Source organism: Crocodylus porosus, unplaced genomic scaffold (genome assembly GCF_001723895.1).
Source record: "Crocodylus porosus isolate Cpor-Errol unplaced genomic scaffold, CroPor_comp1, whole genome shotgun sequence".
Lineage (NCBI taxonomy): Eukaryota > Metazoa > Chordata > Crocodylia > Crocodylidae > Crocodylus > Crocodylus porosus.
The window spans coordinates 39,439,473-39,460,135 of record NW_017728906.1 but is presented as its reverse complement, the minus strand read 5'-3'; the positions used below and the strand labels follow the sequence as shown (position 1 = coordinate 39,460,135).

General features: G+C 41.3%; 1 protein-coding gene across 4 annotated transcripts in view; it reads left to right on the top strand.

The window, feature by feature from the left end:
- The window catches only part of ERG (ERG, ETS transcription factor), a 243,195-nt gene that overhangs the window by 203,388 nt on the left and 19,144 nt on the right, over window positions 1–20,663 (top strand). For 3 of the 4 annotated variants that reach the window (XM_019528939.1, XM_019528938.1, XM_019528940.1), the window contains 4 exons: window positions 10,495–10,646; window positions 16,175–16,378; window positions 17,305–17,385; window positions 19,590–19,661. In XM_019528939.1, coding sequence (XP_019384484.1) covers window positions 10,495–10,646; window positions 16,175–16,378; window positions 17,305–17,385; window positions 19,590–19,661 — 509 coding nt within the window. The remainder of the gene's footprint in view (window positions 1–10,494; window positions 10,647–16,174; window positions 16,379–17,304; window positions 17,386–19,589; window positions 19,662–20,663) is intronic. The other variant, XM_019528942.1, reaches the window with a different exon arrangement.

The following is a 20,663-nucleotide window of genomic DNA, read 5'->3' as shown; positions in this document are numbered from 1 at the left end:
GGGCACTCTCTGGCCAGGAGGTGGGGTTTCCAGTTGGCCTGCAAGTGGGACTGCAAATCCCCCCTCCCCTGGCTGGAGTGCCTGGCCAGCTGCAAGCCATGGGTCACAAATGCTGTGCTCCCTGCCCTGCTGCTCTCCCAGGCCCTCCAGAGCACAACATGTGCAACTGGCGCAGCAGGCCACGCATGAAAGCTGCCTGCCACTGCAAGCTCCATGCTGCCCTGGCCACACTTCCTCTGTGTACATGGGGACAGTGCATACCCCCGTGCCCCTCCCCCCACAGATCTGGGGGCATGGGTCCCCCCTGCTCCCCGGGAGTGCACCTGCCACTGGGAGCCAGCTCCGCCCAAGCCTGTAGCAGGTAGGCAGCAGGGGGGAGCCAGCTCATGCTTCTGCTGTAGGGTCCCTGGCCCTATAGCCCTGGCAGCTGGGGGGCCCCTCAAGCACGGCTGGGGGGCTGGAGTGAGGGACACCAAGCGATTGGGGCGGGGGAGCTGTGGGAGCATTTAATTTTAACCACAGATTTGGGGATTTTTACCAGAGAATCTGTGATTTTTTTTATCACAGAAAACCAGGATCCCTACAAATTACCCACATGGTTAGAAATGTTTTCCTAATATTCAACATAGATCTTCCTTGCTAAAGTTTAAGACTGCTATTCCTGTGACAGCAACCTCCTCATGCCTAAGTCTAGGCCTTTACACCATCTTGCTTTTGTTAAAGTTGTCTGAAACGAAGGAAATAATTCACAGGCCCTATTTACACAATGGATTCAGGGTGGCATAGTGGCTAGAGCATAGATTCATATGAAACAGCTTCATAGTAGGAAAGGATAAGCAAACAAAAAATACTGAAGGGAGAGGGACAAATGAAGTGAAGTGAATGAGGGGAACCAGGCTATAGAGACAAGGGAAGGAGAGGAGTAAGGTCAGGAGACTGGTGCAGAAGGAAGGGAGGGTCAAGCAACCATTCAATCAGCACAGGGTGAAGTCTAAGCAAAGTTATAGGAAGTACTCTTTATATCTAGAGATCCCTGCTTCAGCTGCCCCTGTTCCTGCCAGCTGGAGTCTTGGGCTGATTAATTCAACCTTGTGCAGATGTTCAACACAAAATCTCTGCAGAACTTGAATATCACTAACGGCATGTTTTGTGGGTTTAACTGTTATAGGAGGCACGTTAGCTCATAGTACAGGGTTAAATTTTACTTCTAGAGAATGATGGGGCATTGAAAGTTTCAAAACTCTGCAGCTCTTATCAATGCAATGCACTATTGTATGTTTTATAGCTTAAATATAAGTAGTATGCACTGTATTTAATTAGCAATAGATACTAATGCTTTAAGAGAGGAAAATCTTAGTAAGATAAAGAAAACTGGTTAATCTCCGACTTGTGCACACCAATTTCACAACACAAATAATGCCAATCACTAAAATCAGCAGACATTCCAGAGACTGGAGACTATGGTTTCCATACAAGATGTCACTTCTTTTTATGCTAGGCATGCTGTACTTCACTAACCTTCTATGTGATCCCTGCCCACAAAAGAAGGCATATGTGGTTTGGGAAGGGCCCTGACTCCCAACGCACTAGTATTTTATGAAACCACAAACACAACAGGCTTACAAGCTCTTGAAACAAAATACAATTTGAGAAATGTAATCCATTTCTATTCTAATAGAATTTCTATAAAAATCATAAAAGAAAAATAAGAGAAAATGGGTCCTGAAAGTTATAGGCCAACTGGGAAGTTATTGTGGCTTCAGCCAGACTACCACTGTATCAGACTTCAGAGTTCTCCCAGGCAGCAATCTCATTGTACATTACAGATACACAGAACATCACTTCTTAGCTGGGGCAGGTAATGCCCCCCTCCTCCTCACTGTATTTTCCTTTTCCTCACTCCAACCTCACACATAAGAAATATTGAAGTGTTTGTGCTAATGGAGAAATGACAATGTGCAGTCAAACTTAAACCAGCTGTTTCCCTACACTCTGAACACAAAGAGCAGGGCTGGTAATATTTATAGTATGACTGGCCTCTAGTGAGCCAGATGTTGACTGCCTTAATTTGCTGTGATGGCCTCAAGGCTTCAGGCAGCTGTGGATTGTGAGATAGTTAAAGAAGAGGGGGGAGAGGAGAAGATTGTTTCAATTAGCAAGAAATCATTGTTTGATTGAAAATGTACAGCTTCTGCATATACTTCCTGATACATAATCATCTTTTGTTTTGTCTGCAGAATATCAGTAAGTTGCATGTATTAATGCATGGTGTTCTCTTTATCCTTTTACTGTATGAAATAACAGACTTTTGATTCGAGACCCAGTTATAACAGCACATTTGATCCCTGGTCTTATATGAGCTATCTTTTTGTAACAGGTCATCCACTAAGCTGCTAATAAAAAGCATATGAATCCACTGATAGGAATCTTGTCTATAGGGACTGGAAAGTGTCCCCAGCAGGACTAGCAGTTCAGAATATGTCCTGGGTTTGGAGAAGGAAAAACAGTTATAAAGAGTTTTGATAAAAGCTGCAGGCTTATTCCACTGAACTGAATAATAAATATCATCAACTTCAGCCGAAGCAGAACTAGGCACATAGGACATTCTGTTCTTTTCTGGACAACTAGGTGCTCAGATCTGGTCATCTACATGGCATTTTTTGGAAGTAAGTAGTATGTGCCCTAGCATGACATGACTGCAGTGTTGTGCTGGGAAGCAAAAGAAGCCCTAGTTCAACCCTCCCCCAGGCAAGGCAGGCCCAGAATCCAGGAGCTCCAGCTGCCAGATGAGTTGCATTTATCAATAGGGTAAACTCCTGTTACCTTTTTTTCCACTCCTGAGTCCAAGGTCTGGTAGTCATGAGTTTTGGACAATACATTTCTGGGTGTCTTAAGACCACTACATACCCACAGAAGGGGTGTAGGCATCCAGAAAAGAATGGAATGCCCCCTCATGGTGTTTGTTAGGAAATATAAACTCACATGTATTTTTAATGTTTCATTCATAAATCAAATTGCAATCAAGTGGAAATAATTTGTAATACTTTTTAAAGAAAGGAGTTGTACAAAAGTGGGAGTGTATTTTCTTCACAATGGGCCACATGTACTGAATACACTCAGCAAATTTCAGTGGCAATATGCTTGTATAAAAATTGAATGAGGATTACTTTTTGTGAGCATATAATACCAATCAGTTTTGACTTCAGTTATGCTTTACCAGAACATATGTAGCATAACCTGAATTCTATCAAACCACTAAGCTGGGCTTCTGATACCAGGACAGAAGACTGTCTTCATAGTCACAGTTCATATCTCACTTTACATCAATGTAATCAACCCTCTGGGCTCTCTGTAAAGCCTCTATCTGCTTCTCTTCTCTATCTTTTATCCAGAAGTAGGCATTTTGGATTCCCTGTTTTCTTCTGGGGGATGCAAATAATATTGGAGGTGAAAAGATGCTTATTTTTTTTGTATTCATATGGTAAGGCAAGTTTCAATTGATGTGGACCTTTGTGCAGTAACTCACGTGTTCTTGATTTAGGCACAAAAAAGACTATTAAAACATTTCAGTGAACATTTGTTGATTAAAAGCTGTAATGAAAAAAATTGAAAAAAAACACTAAAATGTCAGCAGTGGAAGGGAACATTTCTAAAAAGTCTATTTTTCAATGAAAACCCTTCTTTTGAAAACTGCTGACTATACAAGTGAGTACATGCAGGGGAAGGAGAGTAGACTGAGTATAGCTTGAAACAAACTAAGTATTGTATGACCTTCAGATGATGTAATTTTGGTTAAATATGATTTACGTATAGTGGCCCTCTTTGTCTGAGGGATACTTCTTTGCGTGGCTTCTAGAAAAGAAAAGGTAGGGCAGCTTCACAGAACTGTTTCTCCTTTCCCAGTTGTCTATGGAAGGCATTATGAAATGTTGGGATAAGATAAAGAGAGAGCATGGACCAGAGCTGAATAGGCTGCATTTCAGAATAGAAAGGGGTGGGGGGGGGTAAACTGGGCATGAAGCCAGGGAACAGCCCCATTTTCTCATCCCCAGATCACTGGAGATCACGAATACATACTGGCAGGGGCGGGGGGATGCAAACTTTGAGATGAAAGCAGGCATGAGAAATCCATGCCCTACTCCCAGCCTGCTTAACCATGTTTTGGAGTGCAGTTTTGCCAGGATAGTCTCACAGAGTCCTTCTACTCTTATGAGACCTCTCCTTCCACTCCTGCCCATGAGGGAATCACCCAGGCTTTGGCTGTTAGATTAACTAAACTAAGCACTCTATGGAGATTTCTGTAATACAGATGTCATTTTTCCCTACTGATAAATGAATGAGTTTTTTATATCACAAGGACTCTACAAAAGGATAATGTAAAATACTTTTGCTTAAAAAGTTATTTTTTATTTCCATTTTTCACTCAGTAAGGTACTTAATGGCATACAGAAATCTTTTCCAAAATAATTCATGACAAAGAATTAAAGAAAAGATTTCATATAATTATTTATGAACTCCATCCTGCTTCCACTGGCATCAAGGGATGGCAAAACTCCTAGGAGTTTCAATGAAAGCAAGAGCAGGCGCTAAATGGACCACCCTATCATCTTGACTTTAAGTGTTCCTAAATAAAGTGAAGACATCCACTTGCAAGAGCAGAAGTATTTCAACCACAAACATTTAGCAGCATTCAGAATTAGCTCATTACATGACAAAACACTAATTGCTCTACAAGAGGGCTCTTGGTTAGCAGCACCCAAATAACTTGTAGCCTTGAGGAGGTGAGGGGGGGAAGGGTTGTAAACTCCAGGTGTAATGAAGTATATTTACAAAAGGGTAAAAATAACATGCAGCTGTGAAGAAAAACATCTCAGGTTTCAGTTCAAGCCCAGAGTTCAGAACGGATTGCTACAACGCTGCACCATTTCTACTGGGCACACTTTCTGAAGGCTGCTTTCCACTGCCCTTGGTCCCCTGATGATTCAGAAATAAAACAGACTCACAAAATGTCCTAAAAAACTTTTTCAGACAATCCCTCTCTTGTTGTTCTAAGTCCTAAAAATATCTTTTTCTAGCGGCTGCTCATGTTTTCAGCTTTTATGGAATTTACTTATATTTGCTGAATTAAGAGCCCATTTCAGAAAAGCACCTAAGCACAGGCTTTACTTTAAGCACGTGAACAGTGACTTTAGTTTCACTGGAACTATATACATGCGAATAGTTAAGCAATGGTGTATATGCCTTGCTTATTTGGGGCTTCAGCCATTTTTCCAGTAGGTTAAAGGGTCTCTTGCTCATCTGCTTCTGGATTTTAATGAAAAATGAGGACTTAAGTTGTGATTTTTTTTTTTCTCTCTGCTCTGTTTATATTCAGATCAGAGAACCACCCCAGCAGCCCTGTCACTCTGCCAAAAACCCTTTGCTACTGCTGGATCTTTCACGTAATTTGCCGTTCAGTGTTTACAATAGATTCTTAATGCATGGTTGGCCATGGAAATGGTACAGCTAAAGCAGACATTGTATTTTACAGCTACAAGACGTTTCTGTTGCCTTGCGTTCCCAGGTCTTTTTACAGAAATAAAAATCCAGTCACTTTTGTCAGTTAGTTTGGAAGATCTTGATAGTAGGGTTTTTTTCCCCAATCTGTTCAAAATAATCTCTGTGTTCAAAAAACTCACTGAACTGGCCAAACTGCCCTCATTTTTGTCCGTGTAACCTCACTGACTTCCGTGGAGTGGTACGGATATAACTGAGGGCAGAATTTGGCCTGCATCTCTCAGTATAAATTGGATTAAGTATGTAAACTGAATAATACAGAGATGCCATTTCTGTTTGTTAAGGGTAAACAAGAAACAAAGTGATATTTTACCCTCAGTCTTTGCAAAAGCTCATTGTGGCAGGTAAATATGTCTGGGGGAAAAAGATTATTTGTTTTTCTGCTTACCTTGATTTAAATAGAAATAGGAGGCAGCCCTTAATTATCTATTTAAAAGTGTGCAGTGGTGGGGGGGAGCATTTGCCCTGGTGGAATAAAGCCCGTGTGTTCTGACTGAGCAGGTGGAGATTAAATCCACTGTCATCCAACCTAAAGCTATGTGTTGCTGCGGTTTAACTCCTACATCCATCTTTGTGACTTTTTTTAGGCCTGTTGGTTGGCATAATTGTTGCTGCTCCTTAACGCCGAATAGATTGAACTCAGAAGGTTATGCAGTTATTTTATAGCTGAAAACAGTATTGGAATCTAATATTTCCAAGACAATCATGGTTAGCTTCTGTCTGTATTCACAGAGCTGAGAACAGCCTCTGGCATGACACAAGTGAAATGGTTTTTGTCTCTTAATTATCATGATATGGAAAAATGAGTACCAATATTTGCAAAGTATTCATAATTTCAGATGACTTGAACTGAAGCTGCCAGAGTATAACACCTCAAAAATCAAATGCCATGATCAGATATATACAAATGCTATTTAATATAAAATAAAAATGGAGGCACAAAAATAATGGATACCTTAATAACTTGGGCCTTAACTTTTTTGTACCTCACTTCTCCAAGTATAAATGTTGGAGGATATCATGCTGTTAATTCTCTGAAAACTGTAATGAAAATCACATACACATATTACTGAATATGGAGCTATTAAATTATTATACGTACATATACAGATAACAGATGATATAATGGTTTTACTCTCCAGTTTGGACACAGGATAAAATACCTGCCATAAAATCACATTAGCAATATTTGGAATTGCCTGATTTATATTTTATGGTGTAACTTCATGTGAAGACCTAGCCAAAAATCTCTGAACCGATTGGCACAAAAATAGCAAAAAACAAAATCGTTTTCTCAGGAAGTTTTTTTCCTGTTGATTGCATGCTGTCATCACATTGCAGCAGCACAGCAATGGCAAAGCAGTAAATTCATAGGTATGAAGTTATTTCAGCATGAAACATTTTTTTTCATTCTCTCAGAAACAGTACATTAGAAACTATATAAGTTCTAAGTCGGCAAGGTATTTTAGAGAATGACTAATGTTGCCTTCAATAGGACAATTAATGTTCTTGCATTTAGGCATGTGTTTCATTAACTTGCTGAACTGAAACCTGAAGTCTGGACCTTTTATTTGGAAGTTTGTTGAATATTTGAACACCAAATGTATCAGGGTTTTGAAAATGAATCTTTACTTTAAAAAAGAAGCAAGCTTGAATTAGTTCTGTACTTTAAGGAAATATTTAGAAACTGTCTCTTTATATTCCTTTTGAATACAGTGCATGGACTATAGGACAAAGTGTGTGTACCTTTCCCTTTTTGTCCTCAGACAAATGCAAAGCAGTTCTGTGAAAGCATCTGTATTCAGGACATCTACAGATTTCCCCTTTGACATGCCCTGCTTTGCTTGTACTAGAAGGCTAAATCATCTGAACTGGGCAGCTTGCAAGACTCATACTGAAACACTTGAGGTGGAGACAGAGGAGCAGTTCTCTGTTATAACTCATGGCACTTTGCAGGAAGCACAATGAGTTACAATGATCCCCTGGATCCAACAAACAGTCACTGCTGAGTCCCAGGAGCTGGGAGATCAAACTGCTGTTTACAGCAGCTGCGAGCCTGCAGCTGCTCTCCCCTAGCAACACCACGCCCCATAGAAAATATTATTTGGGGAGCTGAGTGCATGCATCAGCATGAGAACAACAACTCCTGTCATGCTCTGTGCAGTACAACGCATGCACAATTAGCCTTTTCTTCCTCAGCTGCATGGAGCTGAGTGCATGTGGGACGCTGGCCTGGCTGCATGTCAAGCAGTGCAGTGGTGCTGCCACTGTCACCAGCCACCACAAAATTAATTTTCAGGGGGGCTAAGCCTCCCTCAAGCCCCAGGCCTCCACTGCCCATGCTGCTCAACCCTCCCAGGCAGGGCAGTATTTTCAGAATAGAATGAAGGAAAGGAAGCAGAGGGAGCTCCTTCTGGGGGTTATGCAGCTGGCACTGGAGGGTGGGGCAGGTGGACTGGAGCCCACCGCTGCCTATCACCTAGCCACAGGGCTCTGCAAGCTGGGGCACACTTGTGACCTAACCAGCCCCTCCACAGCCTGACACTGCCTCCTGGAACCCAGGGCTCACGCCCCGGACTCCCTCCCAGCCTGGGGCTGCTCCACCCTGGTTCAAACTACTTCAATCTTAAGTGCAGCATCTGCACATGTGTCCTGGATTGTGTCAGTTTGAGTATCTACATATGCCATTAAGGTGTTGTGATAAACCAGCACAAACTGCACCAGAGTTTATCACAGTGCCTTGATGGCATGTGTAGTATGAGTTATTGGAAGAAGGTGTTGAAGGAAACTAATACCTGGAAAAGCAGTCAGTTACTTAACCAAAGTGGTATACATCTGAGCACTACTAAAAATACACGGTCTCTCTCAAACAATATTTATTATACCTGAAGACTGCTGTATAGCAAATGTTGAGCCTGTATGGTCTCAGGAAAATTCAGAAAATTGCAGAACAGTAACCAAGTATATATGTGTGTACTTGATTAATTAGTTGAATGATTTAGTAAAAACTGAATAATAAATCATGTACAAAAGCATAATATAATATCTATCCCACACAATTTCTTCCCTCACTATCCTATTATGCTTCTTTGAACAAATCAGTAAAGCAGTAGATTAAGAGGAACCAACTGATATAATTTATTTAGACTTTTGAAAGGTATTTGGCAAGACATATGTCTTACCACAAGCTGTTACTATAAAACTTAAGTAGTCCAGATAAGGGGCATAATATTTTCATGGATCAAGCCCTGGTTTCAGACAGTAAACTAGGACTGAGAAATGGAAATCTTTCTTCATGGAAAAAAGGTTAAACCAAATTTGGTGATGGCACAAAATTATTTAGATTAGTCAGATCTAAAGATGAATGTGAGGGACGCCAGGAGAAGCTAATGCACATGGAAGAATGACTAATATGATTACAAATGAAAATGAAAGTTGACAAATGTAAAACACTGCATAGTGAAGAGAAAATAAATTAATTATTCATATTCTTTGCTGGATTAACCCTGTTAATTCAGAAGAAAGAACCTTGGTATAGAGATCCTTGGTATAGGACTGAAGTGTTTTGGAGCATCTTCATCTGAACCCTCATGCAATGAGGGTTTAGATTTTTTGTGGGATTGGGCCCTTTCAAAGCACTCTGCAGTCATGTATTTGTGTTTGGTTATGGCTGCAGGGCACTTTCAGGGGCCAGATTGGGCAAGAACTGTCACTTATGTCTGTGCCTTTGGTGTATATGTAAAACAACATGGGCCTGCCCTGACCCATGCTTTCCTGTTTCAGTATGTAGAAGATCCACTCAGTTATGCTGACTTTAATTGATTGGGTTTGGGAGAAGCCAAGACTGAGGTGCAAAAACCTTTTATGGGATAAAGTGTTCAAGGAAAAGAAAATGTCTTGAGAGTAATATTTTTGTAGATAGAACGTCTGTCTAATCTAACATGACTTTTTGCCTGCTATATACAACCAGAGAATAGATCTGCATATTAAATAGTAGAATTACATGAATGTTTATGACCTCAATTCTGCATAAGAAGAAAAAATCGCCCTTCTGTTTCAAGGATTGTATTCCTTTCCTTTTGATTTGTGAAGCAATTCTTGGTTGTATGATGAAACATACTGTAGACCTTAAACTAAGGGTTAAATATGCCTATGTCTGGCAGGAAGCAAATCGTGATGCTATTAAAAGGCCATTAGGGAACCCCTCTGTGGAATGTTAAACTCTAAAGGCTCTGTTCAGAAACCAAAGCCAAAATTAAAGAGATGTCTGGTTGCAGATCCTCTGCAGACTTTCAGTGCTTAACTAGAGAACCATGGAGATTCTACTAGTCAGGACCTGAAAGTTTTTTACCCCTATCGTGCTTGTGATATTTTGAATCACAGCTTTGCCAAAAGTGCCCCTTGTATAAGCCATATATAGAAGAATGTCTACACTGCAGTATATGATAGGCAAATAAGCATCAGCTTAGTGTAACAATAACCACATTGGAGGGAGAAAGTACTCCAAAACTAAACAGCTTGTGACAGTTTTTTTCTCACGTCTCCTGCTTTCTGTGCACCAGGTTTGTTTTCAAATGTTCTCTAGTCCATAACATATTTACAGAAAGCAGCTGCATAGCTGCTTGTGGCCATCAAGCCTAGAACAATCACCAGCAAAGTCCAGTTCTAGCCTGACCCTCAAAAATTAATTTCTGGCAGCTGTAGGTTTGAATATGTCATGCCAGAGCCTCGCCTGATATAAAGCAGTGTATTGAAATCAGTCACATTTTCAGAGCAGGTCCCAAATCAGTTTTGATGCTAGTTGCCACAGTTTCCAAAAACTGGCCTGTCCTTACAATAAAACCTTTCTTTCTAGCTTGTATAGCATTAGTGTTATTATTACTGAAAATTGTAATATGGGTAGTATAATTATTTAAGCATTTTTTGTCATTTCTGTAGGAATTCCCCTGATGACTGCAGTGTGGCAAAAGGAGGAAAGATGGTTGGCAGCTCTGACACTGTTGGGATGAATTATGGAAGCTACATGGAAGAGAAACATGTTCCACCACCAAACATGACAACCAATGAACGAAGAGTTATTGTTCCAGCAGGTTAGAAAGTTTAAACAAGAAATTCCCCTTTCAAGTAAAAAAGTCTGTTACCACTAGGAAATTTTGTTGACCTGATAAGATTTAAAACATTAGCCATCTTCTGTACTAAACTAGATACGGAACATGTTAAAGACTAAATTTAAGTAGAGTGATTAGAAAGAAAAAAAATGAGCTCCCAGGTTTCTTATTAAGAACAACTCGAGAAATAACATAAGAAAGCCTCCTCATGTGCCAATGCTGACTGCTTTTTAGGCAGCACTGGGCAAGCTGCAGGATTCAGCTGCTTCCTCCCTGACTTTATCAGTGGCTTACAGAGCGATTTGCCACCATCTAGATTGAAGGGATTGACCAGGTCTTTGCATGATTCTTCACTGACCTTAGTACAGAACAGAAGAAGAGAAAATATTCCACCCAGTGCTAAATTAAGATTTATTGGGACCCTGAGCAAACAGAAAATTGGAGGCCCCTCGCACCCCATTATAAACATGAGTATATTAAGGGGAGGCATGGGGGTACCTTGCATGGCTGAGGGGGAGGGAGGAGCCCTGAAGCCACAATTGGGCTGGGAACACACCAGTGTCATGGTGCTTGGTGGCCTGGGAGCAGTTGTTGTGGAGCACATAGTTCTCCATCTGCAGCTCCATGGAGCCACGGGCATCAGCACTGTAGCAGGTCAGCCTGCGTCTGACCCCGTTCTCAGAAATGCTGGGCCTGCTGCGCACAAACAGCTGTCACCAGGGGCCACTGCCTCCCCACCCAGCCCTGCCCCAAACTGGCCTGGAGAGCCATACCCACCTGCCCGCGGAGCCTTGCCGGTGCTGCAGACAGTGCACAGCCATGAGCATCCAGCATGAGGCGAGGAGGCTGCCCCCACAGAATGGCTGCCCTGGCTGCAGGGCTGTCAGGTAAGGGTGTGTGCTGGGCAGCACCACCAGGCCCCCAATTATGCACTTGCACTGCAACTGGCTCTTCCCGTAACGCTGCCTGCAGCCTGGGACAGGGCCCTTGCTGGATCCCACATGTATCAACTCCACCTCGGCCTCAGCCTGGTGTCTGGTGTCCTGTCTGGTGTTTTCAGTGCCACGGTGCCTGCAGGAAGGCAGGTGGTCCCTGGCACACACAGTTAGCCTCCCCTATGATTTTTTCCTATGGGGGCCCTGATTGACAGAGGCCTCCCGGGCCCATGCCTTAATTTGCCCCTTGTAATCCCACTCCATGCAAATACAAGACACCACCTGGCCCTAAGCATAACAGAAAGGTTGGCTTTTATGAAGTCAAACAACAGGGATGATCATGCCTTGAGCAGGGGAAGGGGTTGGGGATTGGATGACCTCTTGAGGTCCCTTCAAACCCTAGTTTTCCATTATTCTATGAATTTATAAAACCCATTTGTAGAGATTATTCTCAGTGCTTGAGCTGTGTAATAAATGTTCATAAGCAACCTAATAATTTGCTGCAATAGAATGGCATGGCTGATAAACATTGTATGTGGTAGCAAACTTTATTATGGGATTCAGAAGACTAATTGAACAAGAAAGCATTCACTGTTGTGTGAACTGCCTTCTTTGGGCACCTCAGGTGCAAGAAAAAAGCCTAAATAGAAACTCAAAAAATATACATGCTACTGGGTATATGGATATACAAATATACAAACAAACATAACACCTAGTATATTGTATTATTATTTTCCATACTGCAGAAATTACTTTGTATGAAACATTTCTGCTTCTTCCATATTGCTTAATGTTTTTACAGTTATTCGGTTGCTAAGGTCTGCAAGAGTACTAGCTGTGGCTAATTTTGCAAGCTGCAATGATTTCAGTTATTTGTTAAGATACACGCATATGCACACAAATATATTGCATTATCCTCCACATGTATTTAAGTAGTGCTTTTCTGAACTTCAGCAAAGTGAGGCATTGAATGACTAAGTATTCTGAAAACTGAAAACAGGCAGTGTTTGAACATGATAGCATTGGATAACTTTGGAAAGTGAATATTTCTTTCATTGATCATTGCTACCTTTTCCAGTCTTTTAGTAATCACCGATTTGTGAAGATCATAAAGCTCACTTTCCTTTTATCCACTTCCTTTGCAATATATTTTTAGATGAATTTGAATGTGATGCAAGGAAAAAGATGATCATAAGCACAACCAGTTATTTTGTGAACAGAAGAAGAAATATTTTGGGTGAAGCTCAGCTGTTGTACATCCAGGCGTTTTCAGTTCTCCACCACTAGTGCAATCTACCAACTGATATGGCAAAGATATGTAAAGTCCAAAAGAAGGGTTCATAATTTACAGCTAAGCTAACATTTTGAATAGAGCTTACAGTTCACATTCAAATTCATCACCATAAATATGAAGCATTTGGAAAGTTTGTACATATAATAAAAGTATGGGCAAACCTTTGAAGCTTTTGTTTATTGACTTTTGTATGACTCAAATTGCACTGATAGACTTCTTAGATAACCCATTAGGGCTGACAACCAGTTATCCTCTCTTCCTCAAGCACTCTAGTTCCTTCCTGGAAGCCACATTACCAGTGCACATTTCCTTCCTCAGCAGCTAGCCCTCTGTCCATGAGGTCCATTAGGGTTCTTTGGACAAACACTTACTAGATTATGGACCACTACACAAGTCATGCTGTTTTGAGGCTTTTGTTTTTGATGTGGGATCATCATACATGATGGATCTCAAAAACTCCAGAGGGCTAAGGGCTCAGGCCTTCAAAAGCTTAAAAATACCTGTAAGAGCATTATTTTAAAAAACCTAGACTATATGGAAGTTGAAAAGAACAGCAGCAAATAGGCTGACTTAGCTGATCAATGCCACATGCCTCTGAAAATGGCTATGGGGGGAACAAATGTAGTTCAACTTGACTAAGGGAAGAAAAGTAATTCTGAGGCTAATGCACTAGATAGGAACTCCAAACATGAAGGTTCCTAACTCTTCCACAAGATTCTTGTCTGAACCTGAACAAGTCTCTTAATGCTTCAGTGTTCGTCTTCAGTGTACGTTGTCTCGTACTCTCTATATACACCTCAGGGAATTATGCGCAGAAAAAATCAAAATGATGAGCAGGAAAACTCAAAATTATGCAAAATTAATTACATTTTTTTAACAAAATTAAAATATAACACTATTTGAACCTTCTTTGGAAATATATGCAAGTATTTTGTGTGGTTGGGGGTGGGGTAGAGTATGTATGTGAGGGGGATTTGTAAAGGTGTGTGTGGGGGATTGTACGTGGTTTTGGGAGGAGTGGGGTTTGTAAAGGGGTATGGGGTGTGTGGGGGGATTTGGGTGGGTATGGGAGTATGTGGGGTTTGTGGGTGGGTAAGGGGTTTGTGCAGGGGTTATGAAGGGGTGTGGGAGGTGTGGGGGGTTCTGGGGATGTGTGTAGGTGGGTGTGGGGCCCCCCACCACATATCCCCCGCATAGTGCACAGCCCTCACCACCAGCAGCTCAGCAGCAGCAGGCCTGATGGCACATGACTCCGTGCCTCCTTTGCAGCTTCCTCCCAGTCCCATGGTATGCAGCTCCCAGTCACGCACCATCGGGCCAAGCTGGCTCTCCACTTAGAGGGGGCTTCCAGCACTCTAGTGGGAAGCCACACAATGAGGCACAGAATCATGTGCCATTGAACTGGGTAGGATTCTGCTTCCTTCCATATGTGGCTTCCCACTGGAGTGCTGGAAGCCCCACTTTGAGGCATGGAGCCAGCTGGCCTAACCTGATGGCACACAGCCCCAAGCCCCCCACAAACCCCATGCACACCCACCTCTCCTGCAGGCAGGAGCTCCCTTCCCCACTTACCCAGCTGTCTAATCACATGGCTCTGTGCCTTCACATCAGGGGACTCCCACCTGGAGTGCCAGGAGCCCTGATGAGGTGGAGGCAGAGAGCCCATCATAGTTAAATTATGCAATTATGCATGGTCATGGCTTTTATGCACAAAATTGTGTAATTCCCAAGCATGTATCTATCATCTTCTGTCTCTTTAAAATGTAGGCACACCTATCTCTTACTGTGAATAATCCACATGCAATTAATGCAAAGGGATAAACTCCAGAGTTGTTTGAGCCAGAGTACACTGCTCCTAGGCACAGCATCTACATGTGTGCCTGGAATAGCAGTACTCTGAGCTGGGGCAGAACAGACCCAGGCTGGCAGCAGGCTTTAAGGGTCAGACCTAGACTCTGGGTGGTAGCAGAGGGGCTGGCTAGGGCCTGAAAGTGCCAAATGTGCAGAACGAAGTGGCAGGCAGAAGTCTGACCCTCTGCTTCCTTTGCTGATCAGGTGCAATTTACACTCGGGTCAACCTTTACATGTGTGTTTCACCACAGTTAATAACTCTAAACTAATACAATACTATCCCTGACCGTACTGTCTTATGGCAGAGTTAATTTACTGTGCCCTAATACCAGTGCACATGTAGACAACGCCACTTTACTGCGGAGTTAATTACTCTACTCCACAGTAAAGTGCATGTATAGATGTACCCAGTGTGTGGTTTAAAAAGGATATTGGTATTGCTTGGGGCCTCACAAACTACTGTAATATACAGTAATAATGAGAAGTCAGTAGTCTTTTGGGATGGATGAGGAGGTAACTTAAGGGAGTAAATGGAGGTATACTTGGGAATAGAGATTTATTTAAACCTCAAAACAGTGTGGACTGGATTCAGGAATGTGTCAATAATTGAACAGATCATATTTTTTTTCTCACAACCAGCTTTGCCACAACTTGATGTAGGTCACAAAAACTAGTGTAAGACAGGAGCAATGTAGCAGTATACATTAGTACAAAAGAATATTTTAGAGTAGAAAGTGAAGAATGCTGTATCCAGTAAAAGCTATGCTAATTTAGTGAGTAACAAGCCAAACCATGACGTTGTACTCAGACTTTTTCTCTGCTCTCCTTTTCTCCTAATGTAGTAAATTAATTTCTGGTATGTCTCTGCTGAAGTCAATATAACAGGGATTAAGATGATCCAGTTTGATTATAGTTGGTGCATCTACACAAGATGTTTACTGCAGAGCAGCCTAATTAGATTCACAGTAAATGTCTCAACATCTTCATGTGCAGCCCCATTAGGCCACAGTAAACTAATAAACTCTGCCACTGCGGCAGAGTTTTTAATGCACAGCAACACGTGTAGATGCTGACAGTGCTAGCTGGGGTGCAAGGGTGGTTCAGTGTTGGGACTGCCTGCCAGCTAGCCACACACTGGAGCACCCTCATGCTCCAGCCAGCCCCTCCATAGAATGTTGAGCTGAGTCAGAGCACGCCGGGCTGGCTGGCTAACCCTACAGGCCTGCTGCCACCTGGAGCTGCTCTGACCCAGCTCAATGTGCTGTGGTTCCAGGCACAAGTGTAAATGATATGTATGTAAATTATATGCATTGGTAAACAGAGTTTATTGCTTTGAATTGCACATGTAGATGCACCCAGTGTATAGTAATTTGCAATTGGTCCACCACATCAGATAAAAATTGATAACAGTATGTTTGTAAAACCATCAGATCCTACACTGTGGAGCACAGACCACGTGCGTCAGTGGTTGGAATGGGCTGTGAAGGAATATGGTCTTCCAGACGTTGACATCTTGTTGTTCCAGAACATCGATGGGAAGGAGCTATGCAAAATGACCAAAGATGACTTCCAGAGACTCACCCCCAGCTACAATGCAGATATCCTCCTCTCACACCTACACTACCTCAGAGAGAGTAAGAAAATTTTCTGACTTTGCAGTAACGGTTGAAACAAACCTCTCAACCTTTTCAGTAGTAATGCCTTTGAATTTGAAATACCAAAGGTCTCTACCTCAAGTGTCACTGCTTGTGACAATGTTCTGTAAGGCTAAGTCCAAACCCTGTTGAGGTTGATGGAAAGATTCCATTGACTGCAGTGGGCTTTTGGTCAGGCTTGTTGTGATTACTTGTAGAAATGAGATTAGAAATGTCTCAAAATGTCAGAGACAAAGATCAATTTGAACCCCAGCATATTCATCTGCATAGTATAGGAAGAAAATAAAGTGGGATTTGATGATAATGTTTTTTCTGGTCACATGCTCTTTCCTTTCTATTGTATATATGAGGACATTAAATGAGAGTGAAAACATTGATTTATAAAGGATAATTCCAGGCATGATTCTTTGAACATGTAGGCATCTGTTCTACTTTCTATAGGTGCATGTAACTCACATTGAGCCTAGTAGGTGATTATGTATCTCCATGAAGAAGAGCCCCCTCAAATGGAGCCAAAGGATGTGTAGCCCATGGCTAATATTCTAAGGGCAACCAATTTAAATGTTTAAGGCCTCGCATGAGAATATTTTGCAAATCTGTATCATTAAAAACACAAAATAGGCAAGTATGGTTTTAAAAAAAACAAAAAACCAAGCATTGCAACACCAGTGTGGTGCAGTCTTCTCCACACTCACACTGACAATCAGTCATATATATGTATGAATAATATCAATTAAATGAATACCCTTGTTTAAGTTTAACATTCACACCTACCCTGCCAACAACAGAACTAAACCGTTTGGTAGTAGACACTTATAAAAATAGTCCTATCAGGGGAAATGGTTTTAAAAGATAATTCTCAGTTTTTTTTTCATTTTGGTGTTGCTTTTTGTTTTGTTTTGTAGCTCCTCTTCCACATTTGACTTCAGATGATGTTGATAAGGCCTTACAAAACTCTCCACGGTTAATGCATGCTAGAAACACAGGTAATGCTGGCACTGCTCCCATTCCTATAGGTCATCTTCTAAAAGCACAGGATTCCTGTTTATGAGTTGCATGCTAAAAACAGAAATGGTAAATTAGCAAGGAGCACTGCACTAGCCCAAGAGCAGGCTTGTGAAGATCATCTTATAGTACTGGTAATTAAGTGTGTGTGTGGGGGGGGTTCTCCCATGCAGTATACTGCATCATATATTTAAATAGCATTTTATTACAAAAGTAATTAGCCATGAATAAGCAGGAGTTTTATTTTTCCCCATTATAGAAAAATGGGAAATAGTACTGGCTCTTTTCAAAATGGAATATTTCCATTTTAAGCTTTTAATTAAAACTATGCCAACAAAGAATGGAATCTTCTGAATTTTAAAAAAGGTTTTATACTTTGCAAAATGTGAAAACTGTATCTTTTTAAAGAAAAAAATTCTATTTATCATGGTAATCCATTACCCACATTAGTACTATGCCTGGGTATTTTTTAGTGGAACAGAAATTACATTTTATGAAGATGCCTTTCTAATAATGTTTTTCAGACTTGCTTCTTGAGTATTATACTCTGCTGAAGCCCCACGAAATGCAGAATCTTTTATCTGTGCACTGCTTTATAGATACATGTATTTTAAGATCATCATATATATTGTTTATATGAGCTATTCCCAAAGTCTTAATAAAGTTTTATGATTATTACCATTCAGATTTTTTTTAAAGTACAAAAAGTATTAATATTAACCCTTCTATTAAACACTCCAGGCAAGTACGGAGGGTAGGTAGAACTATAAAAAACACTTCTAAAATGTGTATTGTTTTCTGCAAAAATTATCTGCTTCAAAGTATTTATAAAAATCAATGTGAAGTCTGTGTCGTTCTAGCATTCGTACAGTAGAGGATTACTGTTTGCTTAAATAAACATCCTGGGTATTGTATCATCATGCCTGAGGGTATTAGGTACCTACAGTGACCAGAAATAACAATTTTCCAGAAATGGAAATGTGCTAGTAACAAAACAAAAAAAATGCATTTTTTTTCTGTTTCATAATTTACCTAGTTTTTTGCTTGGGTCATTAGAAATGAGTGTCCCTAAAGAATTACCCAGTACTTGCTCAAAGATCAGGTGTTTTTTGGCTAAAGTTAAATGATTAATATCTGATGTATACTCTCTGTGCACTGTATCCCTGATCCAAAATCCACTAAAGGAATGTGAGTCTTTCCATTGAGTTGAGTGGGTTTTGGAATAAACCTTTAAATCTATTTTTTTAAATGTAGCCTTTTCCATCTCTAACATTCACAATAGCCATTTTCCAATGAGCTTCTGTGCACAGTTATCTAATGATTCCCTATTTTACCAGACACCTGCAATATTATTGAGAGTGTTGAGTTCATTTGGCCAAAACCAAATGAAAATATGCAAAATAATCTGCATATATTCATATATTGCTGGGATTATTGATATAGTAGTCTTACATAAGCAATGCTGATGGCAACATGATTATTCAGTTGTATAAGAAAAAGGAACAATATCCTGTGTGGGTCAAAATCTGAGGTGGGATTTTCAGTGTAGTCTAGTGTCCAATCTCTATTAATATCAATGGCAATCAGGCACATAACACAATTAGGCCTCCTTCAAATCCTTAGCCATGGTAATTGTAAGTTAGTTAACAAGGTGAAAGTGATTTTAATGCCTGAAATAGTCAGAAAACATGTTTTTGTATCAAAGTGGATGTTTACTGTTTTTCACTGTACATAGAGAATTAATTATCTGGGATCCTGACCCAAAGCCAGTTTGAATAAATGAAAAGACTCACTGGTCTTCACTGGGCTTTGGTTCATGCCATCAACTGTCTGCTGAAAATATATGCATGTTGCTAATGATGACCAGGCAGCACAACTTTGTATTTCACAACAAGGATGAAACCATTTGAAATGTGACATGAGCTTTTCTAAATTTGAAAAATTTAGACTTTATTTTCTTCCTTCTTGCACTGTCCTTTCACTGATGCATCACCACAGGTTTGAACAGGCGTAAGGGAGATCAGTAGCAAATTCTATACACCACACTCCTGACGAACAGGATATTTTTTAATGCAATTGATTCAACTAAATGTACTGTAGCTGACCATGGTGCATCAGAGGCACAAATAATCATAAGACTGGGATAACCAATTCTAAAGTGGTTTGTCTCCTCTTCTGTTTACAGGAGGTGCAACTTTTATTTTCCCTAATACTTCAGTTTACCCTGAAGCAACGCAAAGAATCACAGCCAGGCCAGGTATGAATGATGACATTTTTTTTATGTGCTGTGATCTTGCTCAGTTACTCTTATGTAAGCTGTATCCCTATTTCTCCCTCCTATGTGTATATAGGAGTTTGTAGGGGAGAAAGAGCAGTTTCATAAGCCTATGTTACTCATTATGCCTAGGGACAGACAGGCAAAAAGCCCGAGCCTGAATGATTCAGTCTTTGCAGGTTAGTCTAACCTGTAGACAGTGAACTGGTTTGCAAGTGGATAGATGCACATACCTGCAGTGGCTAAGCCAGAAGCCAGAGGGTGCTTGAGCACGCCTGCCAGCCACTGGCAAAGGGGAGGGAAGAGAGATGCTCTTCAAGGCTCTCATCTCTCCCTGCTGGAGCAGAGGGGACATGGCCAGGCACCAACAGGAGCTAGCAGGGGGGAGAAGGGGGACAGCTGCTGCCAGAATGAGGAGTGGGGGGAAAGTCCTTTCTCTGAAGCAAGCATGTATTGAACACAGCAATTTGCAGCCTCAAGCATACAACAGGGAACTACCAAAAATCTTTGCCTAAGCTAAAATATGGCCCTGTAAAACACAGCATACATAACTTAGTCTAACTTAAAGTATAAACCAGGAAGAGATGAGAAAGCCTTGCATGAATCTTCCGTAATCCTGAGGGCAGTGTCTCCTTACAGCCAAAAGGTATCAGGGCTTGTGGTAGAGGTGATGGCTTTTATTAGACTAACTAGATTTTTGCAAAATAAATTATTTTGTTTCATTAGTCCACCTATGGGACAGGGTGCCTTGGTAGTGCAAGCAGTGTGGGGGTTTATTCCCCCCTCCCTTTCTTGTCTAGCCAGTAGGGACTTCAACCAGGGTCTGCTGGACAGGGCAAAGCAGCCTTTACCAGTTTCCCTTTCCTCCCTCCCCCCCCTCTTTCCCAGACCCACTGTGAAATTAAAGTAACCCCCTGGCTGCTGGCAAGCCATGGAGTCCATGGCCAAGGTGGCGGGGGGGGGGAGGGCAGAGGGGACAGTGTC